Genomic DNA, 19,449 nt, shown 5'->3' with positions numbered 1-19,449 from the left:
TCTTACTTGGCATAATATTAAACTTAAAGAACAAAGACTGGGCTTTCCAATAGTGTTTGTTTGATCTTATTTGCTTTTGTCAATTCAGAGATATAATCAATTTAGTGCGATACACCAAAATCGATTTTGTGCCACTTTTATGCATGGGCAGAGTTGTTTCGAGTACTGTGCCATGCTGTCTTGAAGTTGACAAAAGATTGCAACTTGGCAAAAGAAACAAACTCGATTTTTGTGTTCCGCAGTAAACTGGAGTTATCTCTGGATTGACAAAAGCAAATGAGATGAAACAAAAAGTATTGGAAAGCCTGGTCTTTTTTCTTTAATGTGATGCTCAAAACGACTTACTTATGTTGAGATTTAATATTGAAAAAAAAAAATTGTTTTTCGATTGTACCATTTTTTTTGGAGACAGGCTGTAGTAACAAAGCAGTCACTACCAGTTTATCCCTTGCAGTTCTTTCTCGTAATTTTCTCTTGAACACCAAAGGTACCTAAAAGTGAACAGGCACCGTAGTGTAGAGAAAGAAGAAACCTGTTTTGCCTGGTAACCTGTTTTTCCTATCATAAAGCAAAACATTCCTGTACGTATAATTCAGTTTGACAACATTAGCTCCAGAAAGGTTTCTATTATTTCGCTGATCAATGTTACTCTATGGCCAATTGTGACAGAGTTCCAACATGTGGCTTTTTAGCATTTTGTCCACAGCCACTGTGACAACAGGGGGCAACAAGAGCACACCCTGTGTAAACTCAATTTGTATCAAACATGCCTACATTGCACTGCAGGTTGTTTGCCAATTTACCATGCAATGGAACAGGATGTGACAGGTCTAATATGGGTTACATACTGTGTAGACCTTATTTATAGGAGAGGGCCAGATTTTGTTCTGCTTTCGAAATCAGGAGCTTGTGAAGGGAGGGTTTAGTAAAGGGTGTACCCTGCCAAACTTTTGTTTATTTGTTTTGGAGGCCCATGGCTGGTCAACATGAAGTTTGATGACCTACTACTTTTCGCTGATCCTTTTTACTTGAAAACATATCCGTGTGGGCTTCCAGGGAGTACTTGTATTTGTGTTCTTACCTTGTAAAATAGTGAAAATAACAAATACTATGTGATGCACTTTCGGCCAATCATGAGACAGAATCTGTGGATGTATAAGGTGAAGCGTATGCTGCACATTTCACTTTTCTTTCAAAAGTCAATGAACAATATTAACTACATGTACATGTACACAGCACACACGGCGTACTTGCACATTACATGTACAATGTACGTATGTGTACATAAAAGTACATTTTGCATGCATACATGGACATGTACATGTACATTTATATCATTACATTAAATTTGACACTTGATAAAAAAAGCAATAGATTGAGGGAAAAAAATCAAGATAAAGGATTTTTACATTGAGCCTTTTGGATTTCCAGTATCATCCTCCTCACATCCTTTCACTGTCATAGTTCCTAAGGCTAACCCTGGAAAATATTCCTCTAGTTTTTTTCCTCGTACTGCCTCTCTTGGGAACTCTCTACCTGAATCGTGCTTCCATTCTACCTTCAATCGTTCATAATTCAAGCGAAATGTGAATAGATAGCTTCTTTCACTATGACTTCTTTCTTTCTTTCCCTGTTCTGTCTAGTTTGTAGCCCACACCTTTGAGAGACCTTGGCCTTGTGCTTGGGTGATATCCATTAAAAAAAATTACTGTAAACGGACATGTGTAATTTGGAGCAGCACATCCCACAAAATTGCAGAGCATTCATTTTGAATTTCATGTATGTACCGGTAGTTCACTTATTGCAAATGAGATACATGTGCATGTTCATTACATTGCATTCAAGTCCAGTTTAGCGAGCCGGCCCAATGATTAATGAATGCATATTTGAAGGTTGGCAATGAAATGCCTCCACATCAATCATCCACCAGGAATCTCTCCAATAAAAAGCTGCAGGCTCTCATTTGCTTGAAGCGTTCATCTCCTTTGACATTTTTTGTTTAACAGGGCTGGGTTGACTCTTGTATGCCACCACACTAAAGAATGTCCGTTCTCGCCCCTGTCATTTGCCATAAAATTATCAAGTACACACAGTTAATATTACATTTGGGAAGGTTGTGTGAGAAGGTGGGTTGTTCACAAGTCGTGTATAATTGGATGGAAATTCGGAATCTCAACGTGATTCAGGAGCTGCTCTTCAAACAGCGATTGCGGAGATTTATTAAATTTCTCTTCATTTTCTGTTGAACCCCCCCCCCCAACAAGATCTCTCAGTTGGCATATAGAGCCTACATGTAAGTCAGCAAATAAAGCCACAGGGGTGGGGGGGGGGGTTGATACCCAACATTAATTGTTGTTGGTAAAATCGTCGTCCTGTTGGTAAAATTGTGTGTCTATCGGCAAATATGCCAGAACGGATATAATCGCTATATTGTCCAAGATTGTCTGCTTTGAACAGCGCTCCCAATATTAAGATGGTGTCCAGCCCCCTCCTACCCCCTCAACATACACTTGTCCCACAATGTTGAATATTCATGAGCATTCTTTTGTTGTGGTATGGTCAGATTTATATGCTGCTTTACCGATATCTTTCCATAGCTATCCCTAACAGTCCTGAATCCTCCAAATTCAATACGATTTTGCACACCCCCTAGGGAGTTAGGGTTAAGTGAGCGTTATTTTTTTTGCAAGTTAAACTCATCATATACAAGTACAAATGTACATGTTTCTATACATTTGTACACCTATGATACCTTTAAATGTGTAACATTTAAACAGCCAAACAGTGTAAACATGTCTAGAAATAAACATGTTTATCAACTGAACATGTATCTGTTGGATTGTTTTCTTTGCTTAAACGTTTTGTTTTTGTCACTCCAGCGATTCTGACATTGATCTCGACCGTTAGACAGTTGCATGTGAGCTCTGACAGAAACTGATACTCGGAGGTTTACTGAGCGCGCCCATCAGACAGCACATTAAGCCTCAGCACACCTCACTGTGTGGAGACAGTCTCCGAAAAAAAAATATATATCCTGTTCACCAAATACCAATTTAAGGTGGTAATCCTGATGATTAAGACACTGATCCCTGTATACCGGTACCTGCGTCCCGAGAAATGTTGATGAATATCATGTGCGGCGTTCGGGATTCTGTTCGGTAGGATGCCCAAGGGCCTTTGAGTATTACTGAGCCGTGCTGTCCAACGTGGCATCAATACTGCCTGTGTTTTGAGCACGGAATCTCCCCAGAGGGTTCATGTTAGGAGAATACGGTACATCATCACTCAGGTTCAATTACTTTTATTGGGGGGCCCTTTTTAAAAATGTTTATTCTCGGCCTTTTTGTGTGTGTTACGAGGCCGTTGATGGAATGTGACGTGCGGCCGTAAAGACATGTTAATTTTTCGGATAGCTTGGGTGCGTGTGCTGAAATTTTTAACTGCAGTCATTGGACTTCGCTTGTTTTTATGATCTACCAGCATAGTGAGGGTTATCATCAATGGTCTTGCAGTTTTGATAATCAGATATGAAGGCTTAATAAGTCATATTTAGTTGCATGTGATTAGTGTGGATCATCGTATGCAGTATTACACAATATTACACGTTGGGTTAAGTTGCATCTTTTTTTTGGAATTTCTGAAACCACGCGGTACCGATCATGTTGGTCTTTTTCGCTACAGGAGTGTACATTTCTGTGGCTTAAATTTTCTCCAATTTCAGTCAGTTAATGAATCAAAATGAAAGAACATTTTGATGAGAGATATGCCAGCATTATTCAGGGCTGTCCCGATTTACCAAATATTAAATCATCAACCAAATATTCGAATACTTTTTTGCTGGTTTGAGTATTCGAAGAAAACAAAAATAAAATATGCACGTACACACTCGACTGAGATGTTATGTTAATCGAAAAGTTGCGGCACTTTATTGTCAGATGCCACTATTTTATCGACGGTAACTTTTTGTCGATGGTGGTTCATTGTTCTCATCTTTTTAGCAGGTTAAAACCTGTGACAGTTATAACATACTTAGTGCAAAACACTCCAGCAGCCAATAATATCGATCACCGCACGCATTTTTTAACCGGTGCGCTTTGCATGCAACTTTTGACTGGTGCGGCGCGAAGTTGCAGCTGGCGCGTGTAAAACTTGATCTGCGAGTTTTGAATATTCGAATATTTGGTCGAACTCAGTTTCGAATAATTGAATACTAAGTTATTCGGAAATGGACTGCCTCAGCATTATTGCCCATTGAGTGCGGGGAAATTGTCAACTTTTGAGTGTCATGCTGGTGGCCGAAAGTTGCTGTATCACATGACCGTTATCAGAAATATTCTTTTGTGGACCCCACCTTGTTTGTGATAGCGACATGCCACTGTACAAACTGACAGCCGTTGTACTCTTACGCACTTGCAATTATCATGATTCTTACGACAGGGAAACATATATTAGTACATGTACCGATACAGTTGCTATTCCCCTGTGAATCTTGATACTTGAAGGCATGTACATGTATGTAATCTCCACGAAGGAGAACATCTAATTGCACATGAGGCTGTGAGGCTAAATTTCAACGAAGAATTTACGAGAGTGGCTCACATCAATCCACACATCTGCCCGAGAAAACGTGCTCGAGTGTTCGTTGGCCGCATTTTCGGTGCACTCCGGTGTAATCCTATTCTCATGACTGATAAATCTTGCAGACGATATTCTGTAACGATACACCACGACGAAGGGCTTAACCCTAAAGGGGCCGGGTTATTTTGACCATCTCTCAGCCGGGGGGGGGCGGATTCCGCCCCCCCCTAAGATCTCGGTCATCGAGTGACGAAAATTTTTGAAACTCAGCACATGCATAGAGCAACTCTTCCTTAACATGCCCAAGAAATTTCATGACTATAGGTCAAAGGGTTTTGGAATTATGGCTAATTAATTATTCATATGTATGAATGGCAATTCTGCTCGGTGTACACGACATATATGCGAAAATTCAGTTTTCACGGCGCGTAGCGCCGGAAAATTTTTCGCTACGTGCCAACCCGTGGTCCGATTTTTATTTTTTTGGTATCAAAAGATGCGCAAAGCTCGAGGCTAAAAAGTCATAACAGCTCGGGTCGCGAAAAAATTTTTTTTAGAAGCTATCGCGGAAAATGTTGAGGGGGGGGGGCGGATTCCGCCCCCCCCGGCCCTTTTAGGGTTAAGAGATTTGGGCCATGTTTTTTTTACGAATAATATGTATGCTCTCAGTGTAAAAATGAATGCACGTGTTAGTTTGCAGATCTGGTAACTGTACAGGAACAACACACACATAACAGGAAATTAAGTGATTTTTCAGTTTGAACAAAAATTTTACTTGCCATGACATCATGCAAATATGTGTTTTTGTACTGCCTAAAAGATGAGGCTGAATTTTAAACCTTAGATCAATTTCAAACCTTAGGAGCGTATGTACCGGTACCAGTAAAATTTAGTGGGTTTAGTTTTAGGGCTGGATAGCTCAGGTGGTAGAGCACTGGAACGTTTCCGGAGTTCGCAGGTTCAAACCCAACTCCAGTCAATTTCTTTGTTCAACTATTCAAAAATTGTTATAATTCACCTAGTCAGTTTCCCTTTGTGGTTCGTTTGAAAGTTTGGTTTTTACATATTTGGAATTTGATGTTTTCAAAGTGTTTAAAATATTTTCAGTTGGAATTGGATGCAGTCAAAATGTGATGCTCGGAGCAAAAAAAAAGGGAAGTTACAGTTGTATGTGAATTCAATATTAGAAACTAGTCTTCTAGTTGTGACTTATATCCTGAGACTGTGAGATGTTGCATCAACATTGTGTTCAAGAAACAGAGACAAAGGTACGTGTACATGTACAGGTACATATTTGCAAATCCTGGGTCTGATACGATGGCTCTGCTAATAGGGAATTGCAGGGATGTGGTCGAGTCCATCACAAGTCCACCACAAGTCCGGTCACAAGTAAATCACAAGTCCAGTCACAAGTAACACTGGATGCATAACAACAAAGGAATGCCTTTGTCAAAGCTTATTTGAAAAGCATGTGAGTTGAATTGGGAATGGAGGACTTGTGATGGACTTGCAGGGACTTGTGATGGACTCGACAACACCCTGGAGAATTATGCACTTATGATCACCTCTCTGAGCTTACGGTGCTATCAGAGAAAATCTGATGCGTAAACTTTGTAAGAAAGCTGAAGTTCCTAGCTAGCCTGTGAAATACCGGTATGTAGGCTAACCATTACTCTAGCATCTTCTGCTGCCAAAAAAGTTTTGCTCACACTAAGCACAGACATCAGATGACAAATCTGCCAAGCCCCGCCCTAGGATGTTTGACCAATCACAGTGGTGATAAGTATCTAACATCATGTGTGCATGTAATGTCCAATGCTCTGTTATAATCTGATCTCAGACTGAATAAAACACAGACACGATTGCTGCTGTTCTGATGGAAAGGCACACGTGTTGTTCCCCACGTGCGCAAAAGCCAGGCCTTAATGGATCGGTCTACACTTCAGACCCTCTTTATTCACAGCTCTCAGTCGCCACCTCTTTCATTCTTAGCCTGCATGTTGTTTAAGTAGGACGGGAGACATAAAATCGTTTCTGAATGACACTCATCATGGCTGACAGGTGGTTTCCTCTCCTACCGCTGGGGACTCATAGGCGGTTCCTGTTGCTATCAGGGATACTGTCATGTGTGGTTAGGTGTAGGTACTAGACTTCGTCCACTGGGGACTCGTAGGCGGTTCCTGTTGCTATCAGGGGTACTGTCATGTGTGGTTAGGTGTAGGTACTAGACTTCGTCCACTGGGGACTCATAGGCGGTTCCTGTTGTTATCAGGGGTACTGTCGTGTGGTTAAGTGTAGGTATCAGACTCTGTCCACTGGCGGCTCATAGGTGGTTCCTGTTGCCATAATGGACACTGTCATGTGTGGTTAAGTGTAGGTGCCAGACTCCTTCCACTGGGGACTCGCGGGCGGTTCCTGTTGCATTCACCCGCACTGTCAAATGTGGTTACGTGTAGGTACCAGACTCCGTCCACTGGGGACTCATGGGCGGTTCCTGTTGCCATCAGGGGTACTGTCATGTGTGGTTAGGTGTAGGTACTAGACTCCGTCCACTGGGGACTAACAGGCAGTTCCTGTATCAGGGGTACTGTCATGTGTGGTTAGGTGTACATGTACCGGTAGGTACTAGACGCCGTCCACTGGGGACTCATAGGCGGTTCCTGTAAATCAGGACAGTACCCCTCTTAAAAATTTTCTCTTAAAAATTCCAATAGCAGATTGAGCAGATTCGACTTGAGTGATTACATGTACAGTACATAGAATTATTGGCATACTGGTTGTTCTCTGATGCAAATTCTATGACATACTGAAACACTACAGTGTTAAAGGGAAAATATAACATTTGCAAACATCAAAAAATAAAACTACCAAGTTTTTACGAAATACCTTGCAGGATGTTGGTAAATTTCAGTCTAAAGCATCCTGTAAAATTATGGCACCTGGTGTGAAGTCATTATCAACAAAATGATATTTTTGTATACATTTCCAACGGTGGTCGGCCGACCACCGTTGGAAAAACCTAACTATTTTTCAACTACTGCTCCAAATTTACCCTTTTTTTCAGTCGAAATTTTGTTTGCTATTGGTTGCATATTCATGAATGGGTGCAGGCCATCTAGACTGGTTCCCTTACCGTACAATTTCCCGGCATCTATAAATTGATCCATTTCATTTTCAGTGGAGTCAGGGAACCAGACTTCTTGAAAAGTTTTGTTTTTCTTGGTTTTTCCAACATTTTCGAACACAAAACTTCAAACATGTCAGTGTAACAAAAATTTGATCTATTATACTAACCCCTCAAATAGTTCATTTCTGAAAATTACAGCAAAAGCCAAAGATGTACATTCCCTTTAAGACTAGGGTATGCGGTCTACGTTAAGTACCGTAGTTCCCATGTTGAGATTACTTTGTCATGTATTTAATGCTGTTCTCTGTTAAAAGAAATCTGGAAAATACATGTAAATACATTGTGTACCCAACTCAGTTTTCTTAACAAAGAGCCATTAACTATTATGACTTTGATTCTCAATCGTGTCTCGTAGGCTTTCTTCAATCATTTTTTTATAGTCCCTACTGAAGCCTAGTCAATACATCTTTTATTATTTACATGTACAATACTTCACAACAAATCAAAGAGCTTTTTTTCGTGATCTCTACGCATTCAAAAATGAAAGTGCAGCTTGTTTAAATGTACATTCCTATGCCTCATTGAAAAATCCCTCGGGCGGTTTGTTTGCTCGTTGGATTTAGAAAAAAATTAACAATAACATTTTCTAAAAAGTCTCAGTGTGCGCTGAAATGATGACTCAGATATTTACTCAAGAGTACGGTGTAAAGTCCAAAAGTTAAAGGCGCGCACTTATTCATAAAGATAGCACAGAATCAAACGCACTTACACGTACATGAACAATGCACAAGGTTGTTTGAATTATTTGTCTGCATACCTTCGATGTTATCAATTGTTGGTACAATTTGATTACAAATTACTGTACATGTACATTTCTTCAGGTTGACTTTGGTTTATACATGGATATCATGTACATGTACATGAACCATACGTGTATTGCCTTGAACCTTTATGCTACGTAGGTTTCAGACCAGTAAATAAGCTGCCATAGACCCCAATGATTGATACCCCCACTTCTGAAATTCAGGATAAATAGTCACAGCTCTCCAAGGTGTTCGAGACACACATCAAATGAAAGCTTATTTCATTTTCTGTTCAATTTTTCTGGGGGTAATGCTATAGATGAATTTTGGGAGAAATTTTCATCCAAAGATGATCACCCCTAGTCCTAAAGCCCATTGCCCATTTGAAAAATGATGCCTTTAGCTTCATTGTAACATATGAGAGCATGTTTAGGGCCCAACTTCATCCAGTTTCACAGAAATACAAGCTCACACTCCTGTGCACAAATTCCACCTTTTTTTTTAACAAACCTCTCAACTTCATGGCCCACAAAATGCTCTAATAGCAGAGAATATGACGGCATGCAAATCGTGATTTGACCGGCGTACATACATGTACATGTACATTGTATGTAGGAAATTTTGGGCATATTTACTGGCCTGCAACCTTATAGAACAGTCAAAGTTGGAACATTGTCATTTTCAGCAACTTGCCTTGAAGACCTGGCCTGTCTAAACCAAATATGGCAGAGCTAGGGCTGTACATGTAACCCAAGTATGAAGGGAAAAAATTGTTAAAATAACATTCCATTTGCAGTTTGTACAAATGTATCAACGCACGACAATTTACTTGGAAAAAATCCACAAATGAATTTATCCCCAGAATTATAACAAGACTATAGTCAGGCATGCAACTTTTCCTCGGATCCGCTGATTTCCTCGTTTTTTATTTCTCATGAATGCCATTACAAATTGAAAAACACTGTACAAAGTCTTGTGTGGTTTGGAATTCCCCTTGTTTTTCTAAATTCCCAGTTGCATGCCTGTATAGTGGTCACATCATGAAAGTTGTCTCGTTGATTCTTTAAAAATTTCTAAAACAAACATTTGCCTGTGTTTTTCTAGATAGTGGATTATTCTTTGTGAAAATTGTAGACTACTTTTTGAAAGAAATTGCATATTGTTTGTGCTACATGTATGTTTATCACAGTAGCAGGAATGCTGAAGAAAAAACAGAAATAAAACAAGAAAAAAAAAAAAAAAATTCAAGGTCAATAATACATGTACAACTCTATAGAGTAGAGTCTCTTTGACAATTTTCTCATTTGTCACAAAAAAAAAGATAATTGCTGCCAGTTTCTATTAAAAATCTCCCCCGCGACAACGGAACACAATTCAAGTTGTGTATGCACATATACATGTACACCTACATGTACGTAGGTGTATTGTAATGGGAATTACTTGTTCGACCACGAAAGACAATTTGGAAACCCCGCTAGTTTAGAGATTTTTCCCCAATTTTTGGGATGGCCCGTTGACTACCATTGATTGTGTGCCCTGAAAGGGTATGACCCCAACCGCACAGATAGCCTGATTGACTGGCAGGAACGTGTGAATAATACGGGCTACAATGCGCAGGGATGTTATTGTGACAGTAACGGTCAGGGTCGGGATTCTGAATATTATCGGCTGGCCGTGCTTTCATTAGATGGCTCGCTGACAAGTTTTTTAATAAGCATCTTGTGGTTAACACCATGTGGAATCAATTGCTCTCAGAGTTTGTTGATGCTCTGAGGAAAAAAAAAAATTGTGTTCAATGAAATTAGCCAGAATGCGTAGCATCTGTGAAGACTTTGGCGTTGTCACTGGTGGGTGTAATTGAGTCTATTGCCTCGGTGCCTTTTGAATTTAAATCCTTTAGAATTTACAACGTTTAAAGTACATGAATTAACGGTTATCAACAGTTTGAACAGTTATGTCTCAAGTTGAACCAATGGGCGTTGAGAGCCAAGTGGGGTGAAGTGGCTTGCCCAAGGACACGAGATATTGCCAGCAGGTGGATTTGAACCCCTGACCCTCTGAGTCTGATCGTGAGACACAAACCCTAACCACTAGGCCAGTTGTAATGACTTCTGATGGTCACATGTGCTAGAGTATAACGTGAAAGGGATCAAGTTTCATGGGAGTCCAAATTTCATATAAAACCGGATTATTACATACATGTACATAGTGCACTAGCTCAAACAGCACACTTATAAAAGTAATTTTACTGTTTTCAAGACTTTTTGTTCAGACAGCTTCTGGATAGTTTTTTTATCGACCCTCTATCTTAACTGAATATCTGAACCATAGGTCAGAGGCTTAAGTGTTTGTGGAACGTTCAATAGCAGTTTACATTCAGTTTGACAGCTGCCCATACATTGTACAAACAGACTTTCATCCAAACTCAGCCGTTTTTATTTTTTTCTTAAAAAAAAACTCATTGTGCAAACTGCCAGGCATTCAGCCAGCCTGAGCACCATATCACAGTTTCGCAACATCAAAAACCAATCCAAGTCCTTCATTCCTAAAGTCCTTATTTTTTCCCCCAATTCCCCTAAGGCCGACCCTGTTATAGGTAATGGCCTTCTCGTTGTGTTGCTCCTCCGTTTTTTGTTCCTCTAGTAAAAAAAAAAAAAAAATGGCCCGGAAACCAGACAGATGCACTAATGAAAACCAATACAAGGAGCAGCTGTATAACTCATCTGACAAAAATCAAACAACAAAGCGATACTGGGGTACTTCTTTGTTGGCTGTTCCTTGTCACACGTAATTTTATTTCATTACATTTTTTTTTTTTTATTGCCGTGTGACGGTAACAAATACATGAACCTGTAGGGTATACAGTCACCGCCGATTGTAAACCACACATATATCTCTCTTTTGCTTATATTTTGATATTCAAGTTGAATTCCACCTCTAAATTTATGCTTATTTTAAATTTGGTAAGGTTTTCTTTTTAGGAGAATTACCACCAAAAAAATTAAATATATAACACGTTAATGTCCTTTTTTTTTCTTTGTAAAATCTTCACAAGCAATTAACTACCCTACTGTGAAGTAAAATACCTCATGAAAATATTCCTTACAGAAGTCATTCAAGCCAATTTGCCAATATGTACATTTGGTCGGTCATTTAGAGGCCAAGTCAATAAAAAAAAGTTATGAAAAGAAGTGATGGAATTTCTTTATTTGCCCTGGTTGAATTCCTGAATGCAAACAGTTTAGTTCCTCCCGGTCTCTCGGCCCATAAATAACAATTTTGAAGTTCGCTCTCCACAATTTGTTTTGATTATTCCCTCACCATCGCAGATTGATTTTTTTTTCTTCTTCTGACTCCACCTGAACAAATAAACACATCACAAGTCGACCAGCGCGCTTCATAACTCAGGCCTGGTTATTATTTTTTGACGTGTCAAAGGTCGTGGCGGTTGGGTCAAGTCAACTTTAGACTGAGCATGATCGGTGGACGAAATCCTATTATTGGCAGCCTGGAAAAGATGGAATTCTTGATTGGGTGTGTGTTTGTATGTATGGAGGATGATTCACAGTGGTTAGATACACATGATAAAAGATGCATGCCATTGAATTGCTTGGCATACCAGAAAAGCATTAGGGGCCCCCAACACATGAATGCAAATATTGATCTAGCAACGTCTCCCTCATTTAGGGGCATTAACGTGTGAGTGCCCATCACAGGCTCAATGCTTTTATCTACAAGACGGAACTGGGTTTTTTTCTACCCGAATGCATAAAGATACAATTTAATTGGGGGGGGGGGGGGGGTGAGACAAGCATGCACATTGTGTAGTCGGTGTAAGAAAAGAACAATGATAATCAATTAAATGTAGATTGAAAGAAGACATTGAAAGTAAAAATTGGATAAAGCAAGGCAAAGATGTTTAATCCCTTACTACCAAGTTAGCTTTATATGGAAAATTGAGATTTTATTAGTACCGGTACATGTACTGCTCTCAGAATTTTACAGTTACTTGTTGGCTTAATCCACACAAAAAAGAGATAAGACTTGAGAAAACTACAGCGTTCAAAAACTTACGTTACTTTTGGGGAGAAAAAGCCTTACATGTACATGTAAGGCAGGCAGGAAAAAAAACCGACTGACCAATTTATTTTGAGCTAATCAAATAAAGCCTTAAAACAAGAATCATGCCTGTATGTACGTAACTTAGAGATTGAAATTCAAAATTTGGAATAAAGAAAGATTGTTTATGGGTCATTCTGAATATTTAGGGTTCAAATTGCGACATTTTTTTCCTGTCCCTGTTACCTTGGTACACTGTAATTTGCCATTGAAATATCATTTATTAAGAATGACTACCAAGATGTTTTATTTGTTCGGTAGGTACAAATGTAGTTTTCTATTCATAATCACTCTTGGAGGATGACTGCATTAATTTAACCCTAACTCCCTACTGTCTTTTACTAAGTACTGGACCAAGTCCGCCAAAATCCATCAATCACACTGCTTCCAATGCATGCCTTGCTTTAGGCCTCCATGCCCAAGTCCATCATACTCCATCAATATTTAGTCAAACCAGGCCTGCAGGACCCCAAAAAGTCCCCCAAAATCCACCAAAATGGGGGGATGGGTTTTGATGGAGTTGAGGAGGTTAGGGTTAACCCTAACCCCCTAGGCCCTTGTTGCTTACAACCATCCTCAATCCTCCAAAATCCTCCAAAAATTTTCAACTCCGCCTAAATTTTTCAAAATTGTCAGACAGTCCTGCCTCAAAATGCATTCATCCTCAATCCTCCAAAATCCTCCTCATCCCAAAACTTTGCACTGGTGTTTAAATGAAGGATAACCAACGCCAAATCCTTCAAAATCATCAGACAGTCCTGCCTCAAAATGCATTCATCCTCAATCCTCCAAAATCCTCTTGTGCTTCATTCACCATTCATCCTCAATCCTCCAAAATCCTCATGTGCTTCAATCACCATTCATCCTCAATCCTCCAGAATCCTCATTTGATTCAATCACCATTCATCCTCAATCCTCTAGAATCCTCCAAAACCGCCAGGAGGATTTTGGAGGAGTGAGGTGGGTTAGGGTTAAGGAAAGTCAGAAGAATAAAGTCATAGATGTCAGATGTAACAGGGACGCAAAAAAGTGGACCCCAAATTTATAGAATGACGTACATGTACTTGTATACATAGACTTTGACTTACATGTATACTACTTCACATGAACATGTCGCAGTCATTTTGCAGTGATACATTTACTCACAAATTTTGAAAAACAGACACGTGCATGTGTGCTTAAAAGTGGGAAGGTGTCGGAGTGAATTTCTGACAAGTCCATTGTCCGGTAGACCGGATGTTAACAATAAACCGTGAAGACGTGACCTCATTTCAAAGTCATAAAGCTGTCACCAGATCGTGACAAAGCTGACGAAGAGCTGGAAGCTTCCCCCATAATGAATATCTGGAAACCATGGCAACTTTCCCGAAGCAATTGACCGCATTTTTCAAGATCGTGCAGCATTTGACGGTGTTGGCGCGGAGCCTCTTGACTGGATGTTTGACATAGATTGCCAAGTCACTATTGATTGGGACGATTTTTTGGCAATTTATTTTAAGGGTTATGTCGTGGGGTATCCGCAATATAAGGTTTCACTGCTAGCAGTTGTACAGCATGTGGTGAATGCGCTCTTCATATAAGACATCAACCGTGCATCCAGTTTTAATGGCTTAGTTATTAGGAAAAGCGTCGAGTCGCGGGCACCGTGATTGGCAGGTTTTTAAGTGTCGGTAAATTGCTTCCATTACACCTGCCAAGATATCTTTGGAAAAGTCTTGAGGACTTGCCAGCGCAGAGGTGAAGTGCACTTTAAGGGTCTTAGTAATAGTTCGTCAGCTTGATGTTACTGTCAGTCCCTTTGTCTGTCCATCTGCTTGCTTGTGTGGTTGATCACCTACAAGGCACATCATGTAAGGTGAATGAAATTGGTATTTCACCAGTTAGTATGTATCTATATAAATTAAATTTCTCCTTTGCATAGATATGTTTTTGAAAAATTAAGTTTTGGTTAATTAAGTTTTGAAGAATTAATGTGCTGAAGCATGTTCCTTTGTTTACATAACCAGCCTGCTGGGTGCTTTCCTGTGGTATGTATATCTACATGGGAATGTACATTGTACATGAACATGTACATGTACCTCACAGTACTATGTTGTTTTTGTATTTATTAATAATGTTTTATACACACCGTCCATACACATTGGTTGATGTTGACACGTTGTCCATTAGTTGCAGTGTACAGACGTATGCATTGCATGTTGGTCAGTTACTGGTGATCATAATTATGAGGCACATACATGTATGACTACATGTATGATGTAGGGGGAGTGTGGCCTAGTGGTTAGGGTTTGTGACTCATGATCAGAGGGTCAGGGGTTCAAGTCCAGCTGCTGGCAAGCCACTTCACCCTCACTTGCCTCTCTCCACCCAGGAGTAATCGGTACCAGCATTAGCTGCAGAGTAACCTGCGATGGACTAGCATCCCATCCAGGGGGAATAGAAATATTTGTTTCATGCCACTCAAACTGGAGATAAACGCTAGCCTGATGGGCCATATTGGCTCCCGGCAGACTTTACTTATAAGTACTTGTATAGGAGGTACATGTAGCAGAAGGAAATGCCCAAGGCATACATGTACATGTACGTGTGTACTTGACTGGACATGTACATGGTATAGTGGGCACTGCACGTATATACACTTGAAAAAGCAGCCCTGCTTTTTTTATGCCTGCTTTCTGTCAGATGGCAATCCATGTACATGAGTATACTCTACTGTTTTGAAAACCCTGAAGGCCTGCAGGGAACACAAACACGTTAAGCTACAAGTATTCTCTGAATTTTAAGAATCCTACAGTCCATTCCTATCAGCAGGAGAACACTAGGGAGGCCCTTTGACCAAACATACCAAGTACCGGTACATGTAATGCAGAGAATGGTAAAATAGTACATGAATGTGTGTAGTATGTATGATGTTAAGTTTTTTTTACACCATACGCAGCCAGACTGTTACCACAGTATATGCATGGTAAAGTTTTGGTCAATATCATTCTTATGGGCAAGTGTACTACATTGTATTACATTATATTTTTTCCCTGATGAATCCCAAAAACCACATTGTGATGGGACAGTTTTGGGCGGTATAGGGAGTAACAGGCAGGGTGCCTGGGTTTATTAGTCAGGGAAATGTTTTAGACGAATGGGAATAGATATTAAGCAGCCACTGGGTACATTTCAAATTCTTCTGTCGGTTACAATTTGTAAATCTGCCTGGCAATTTACAATGTACATGTATCATTCTTCACTAAACATAGATACATGTACTTATTGGTGGTTTCAAGGATTCATTTGTCATCATTGACAGACAAGTAATTTTAAGAGTAAAAAAAAATGTTCATTCCCAAGTTCAAGTTGCTTTGAAGTATAGCCTTCCTGCCTGTCAATCAAACAGAGCACATTGACCAATTAGATCACAACTTTTGGTCGGGTGACAATCGTACCCCGGTCATAAGCACTGTGAGAAATGTACACAAACCCAAGGTGGGGCGGGGCTTTGTCCAGATCTGAAACGGCCCACTGACGGTGTTGACTCAAAATTTCTTTAACTTACCCTTTTTTTCTTTAACTGTCCATTCCAGCAAATGTTTTATTTCACATTTTTAGTTAAAATAAATGGTTTTTTTTTCTTTTTTATTTGTTTTCTGCAGGTTCCGTTCAGAGGCGCAAGTTTTTTGAGGACCCTACCATGATGGCCAGTCCACCCGCAACGACACAGTACACAGGCAGGCAAGGTCAGTACCAGTGCAGTGAAGAGAATGACGCTTGGTCAGAATCGGGAATTGTTTTCCATGGCTAAGTACATTCACCTTTGTGTGCCGATTGTAAAAACAGAAGACAGAGCCACAAAAAAATACTCAATTTTGGCACGACCAAGGATGCATGTTTCAAAATCATATTTCTGTAGACATTGGTTGGGAGGGGGAAGGGTTTTGAGCCACGCATCAGGTTGAAAGCAACAACATGGCCGTTCAGCATATTGAAATTATGGGGAAAAACTTTGGTAACCACTCTCTCCCCCATGAAAACGTTTTTTGCTACCAATACGCTACTGCATGTACAGTTTTGAAATTGGGAAACACCTGTTTATGTTTTTAACTTCACAATGAAAACATACATGCGTCAGAGTATTCTAAGGTGATTTAGTCGTGTAACATCTACCAGTATACTTAAGAGTGTGCTGTTAAAATACAAGTTTATTTAAAAAATGAATTTTCAGCAAAACAGTTCTTGAGCAGTGTTTTTCATTGAACAGTAGAGAATAGCCCTCATTTCTGCAGCATTTAAGTGGAAAAAACCAACAGTTTGATAAAAAGTTTATAAACTGTCAATGATTATGGTTTATTTTTGGTACGTAGAAATACGCTTATTTTTTGACTTTTTCATGTGACTTTACATTGGGTGTTGGCCTTTATTAAGAATTGTATATATTCCAAGCTGTCTGATGACAACATAACATTTATTGATTTTTTTCCCCACCCCCTACCTCTGTTGTCTCCTTTAGATCCGCCAGCCCCACCCCAGCTTTTCATTCCCCCTCCCCCATCCCAAGGCCCAACCTCGGACGAGGGGAGTGAGTCATCCTACGACACGGGGGACATTAGCGACTCCGACTCCTGTAAAGGTGAGAAATGTTCTCCCCGCCTCTGGCCAAGTCTTCGTCGTGCAAAATAGACAGGCCAAGTGAAAATTTGAAAACTTAAAGCTATTGATTAATAAGCTGTCAGACTTTCACACTGTTGACATCGCCTTGGGAGATGCTTGTCATTTTTTCCGCGGTACTTTAGCACGTGTATTCAGCCACCTTGATTTTTTTTCCGCAATAATTCTATTCAGTTTGGTTTGGACTCCCAGAAACAACACGCAGAATGAAATATTGCAAGATGATAAGGCCAAGTAAAAAAAATAAGTAGTTTCTAGTCCGGCCTTTTGTAAAGAAATGAAAGAGGCGGGCGCTTTTTTTGCTCTCTTTTTTTTCCCCCTCAAGATGGTGGTTTTTTCAAGATGGCGGATTGATTCTTCAATTATCTCCGATATTTTGCTGATGCAAAATTGTGTCCAAAGGAGGCATAATCCTTTCTACATAGCTACTGTTTTGTGCGAAACAAATAAAACAGACAATATATTGACAAAATATGTTCAAAATATATTACAAATGTAAGAATTAAACAAACAAACAAAAAAGAAAAAGAAGAAGAAGCGGCTGGAAAAAAGGAAGTGGGCGGGGACGAGAAACTGGTTTATTTTTTTTTACTTGGCAAAAGAGAAACACCAATAGATGGTGTGAATGAAGAACGTAGGAATTTTTTTCATTCAGTATTAGAGATGATCCTGTGCTAAGATTTCTTTTTGAAAACTTGATAAAAATCCTGGCACTTGAATTTATCTCTGCACATGATTTTTATATTGAGGTTATCTCTTTTATGAGTAAATTTATTTCAAAATGGCAAATGCTAAAAATGACAGGCTTTTTTGTAAATCTTTATTATATATTAATTTTTTGGGTTTGCTTATTATTCTTCCTGTGTACAAAGATGACCGTGCCACTCCTCCACCGGCCCCCTCGGAAGCTGCTGAGGCCTTGATGGATCGTCTAGGGTTCCTCTTCAAGCAAGCCCAGATGCCGCCTCCCCCGGAGTCCCCCTCCAGCGACAGGACCGTTCAGGCCACCTTCTTCCCGCCCCTTCACAGCACGCCCGTCGCCAACACGGCCATCCTGCGGGATCGAAGTCAATCAGCTCCTGTCACTGATCCCAGAGCCACTGATGGATTATTAGAGGGCGTCAGCCGCTCCACTCAGCCTGTTCATGCACGACAGGGAGCCCAGATCCAACAGGCCAAGAAATGGTCCTCAGTCAAACACTCAAACCCAGATAGTACTGGACATCAAATTCTCAAGGGCAGGAGCAGTTTGAGAACTTCGGCCGATCACGCCTGTCAGAGGTCACAACCTTTGACCTCTGTGAATCAGGCCAAGCAGCTGGTCGACCCCAAGGTCACAAAGCCCGTTGTGCAGGAGGCCAAAGTTCGCCGGACAGTGCAAGAGTACGCGCAGAATCCAGCCGTGTACGAAAACCCCATAAGCATCCAGCCACATTCGGTCGGTAAGTCACCGGATGGGAAAGTGAACGGCGCCACCACAAACGGAGGGCAGAACAGGCCCAACAGTTTCATTGGTCAGGACAGCGAGAAGGCGGACGTTCCCATCCGCGCTCACACTATCGACTCAAGGTTGCCGAAAGCCAAAGATGGTCAACCGCCAGTCCCCGCCCCCAAGCCGTCTTCAAGGCCAGGGAGTTACCACAATCACGGCACGGGAAAGTCCTGTCTGGAAGAGCAACTCAAGGAATTGTTTGACTCGGCTGACGCAGAACAACAGCGCGATGAGCAGGAAAGACCCGTCGTTAATGCAATGTCACCATGGGTACGAGAAAAGCCGATAGTGCCCCGTAAAACTGCAAGCTCACCCTCCTCGCAGAAGTCCAATTCGCCGTCTCCGTCCAGAGACAAATCCGAGACCTCAACAGTCACGTACAGTACACCGGTCAGCAATGTCCTGCAGCAGAATGACCTGGCCAATCAGAGGCCTCGTAGCATGGAGCATATTCGGACCATCTCGCCGAGCATGACGAGCCCTAGAGGGCAGCACAGCCGCGGTCGCTCCATGGATTCCACTCTCCAGGACAGCTCGTTGAGCTTTGCCAACTCCACCGACCCGTCGCTGACGATCGTCACCTCACTGGAGGGTCTGGACATGTCATCGAAAACCGAGGCCACGCCAGATTTCCGAGGCAGAAATCACAGAGGTAACCAACTCAATTCCTCATT

At 40.8% G+C, this 19,449-nt stretch overlaps 1 protein-coding gene across 1 annotated transcript in view; it reads left to right on the top strand.

Annotated features, from left to right (window-relative positions):
- The window catches only part of LOC119720028 (protein TANC1-like), an 87,480-nt gene that overhangs the window by 46,687 nt on the left and 21,344 nt on the right, over positions 1-19,449 (top strand). The window contains exons 4-6 of the mRNA XM_038189531.1: positions 16,272-16,355; positions 17,126-17,245; positions 18,156-19,427. Of these exons, the coding sequence (XP_038045459.1) occupies positions 16,272-16,355; positions 17,126-17,245; positions 18,156-19,427 (1,476 nt within the window). The remainder of the gene's footprint in view (positions 1-16,271; positions 16,356-17,125; positions 17,246-18,155; positions 19,428-19,449) is intronic.

The sequence above is a fragment of the Patiria miniata genome, unplaced genomic scaffold (genome assembly GCF_015706575.1).
Source record: "Patiria miniata isolate m_02_andy unplaced genomic scaffold, ASM1570657v1 HiC_scaffold_9, whole genome shotgun sequence".
Classification (NCBI taxonomy): Eukaryota; Metazoa; Echinodermata; class Asteroidea; order Valvatida; family Asterinidae; genus Patiria; species Patiria miniata.
Note: the sequence above shows the minus strand (reverse complement) of the source record. Positions and strands in the feature narration are given on the sequence as shown.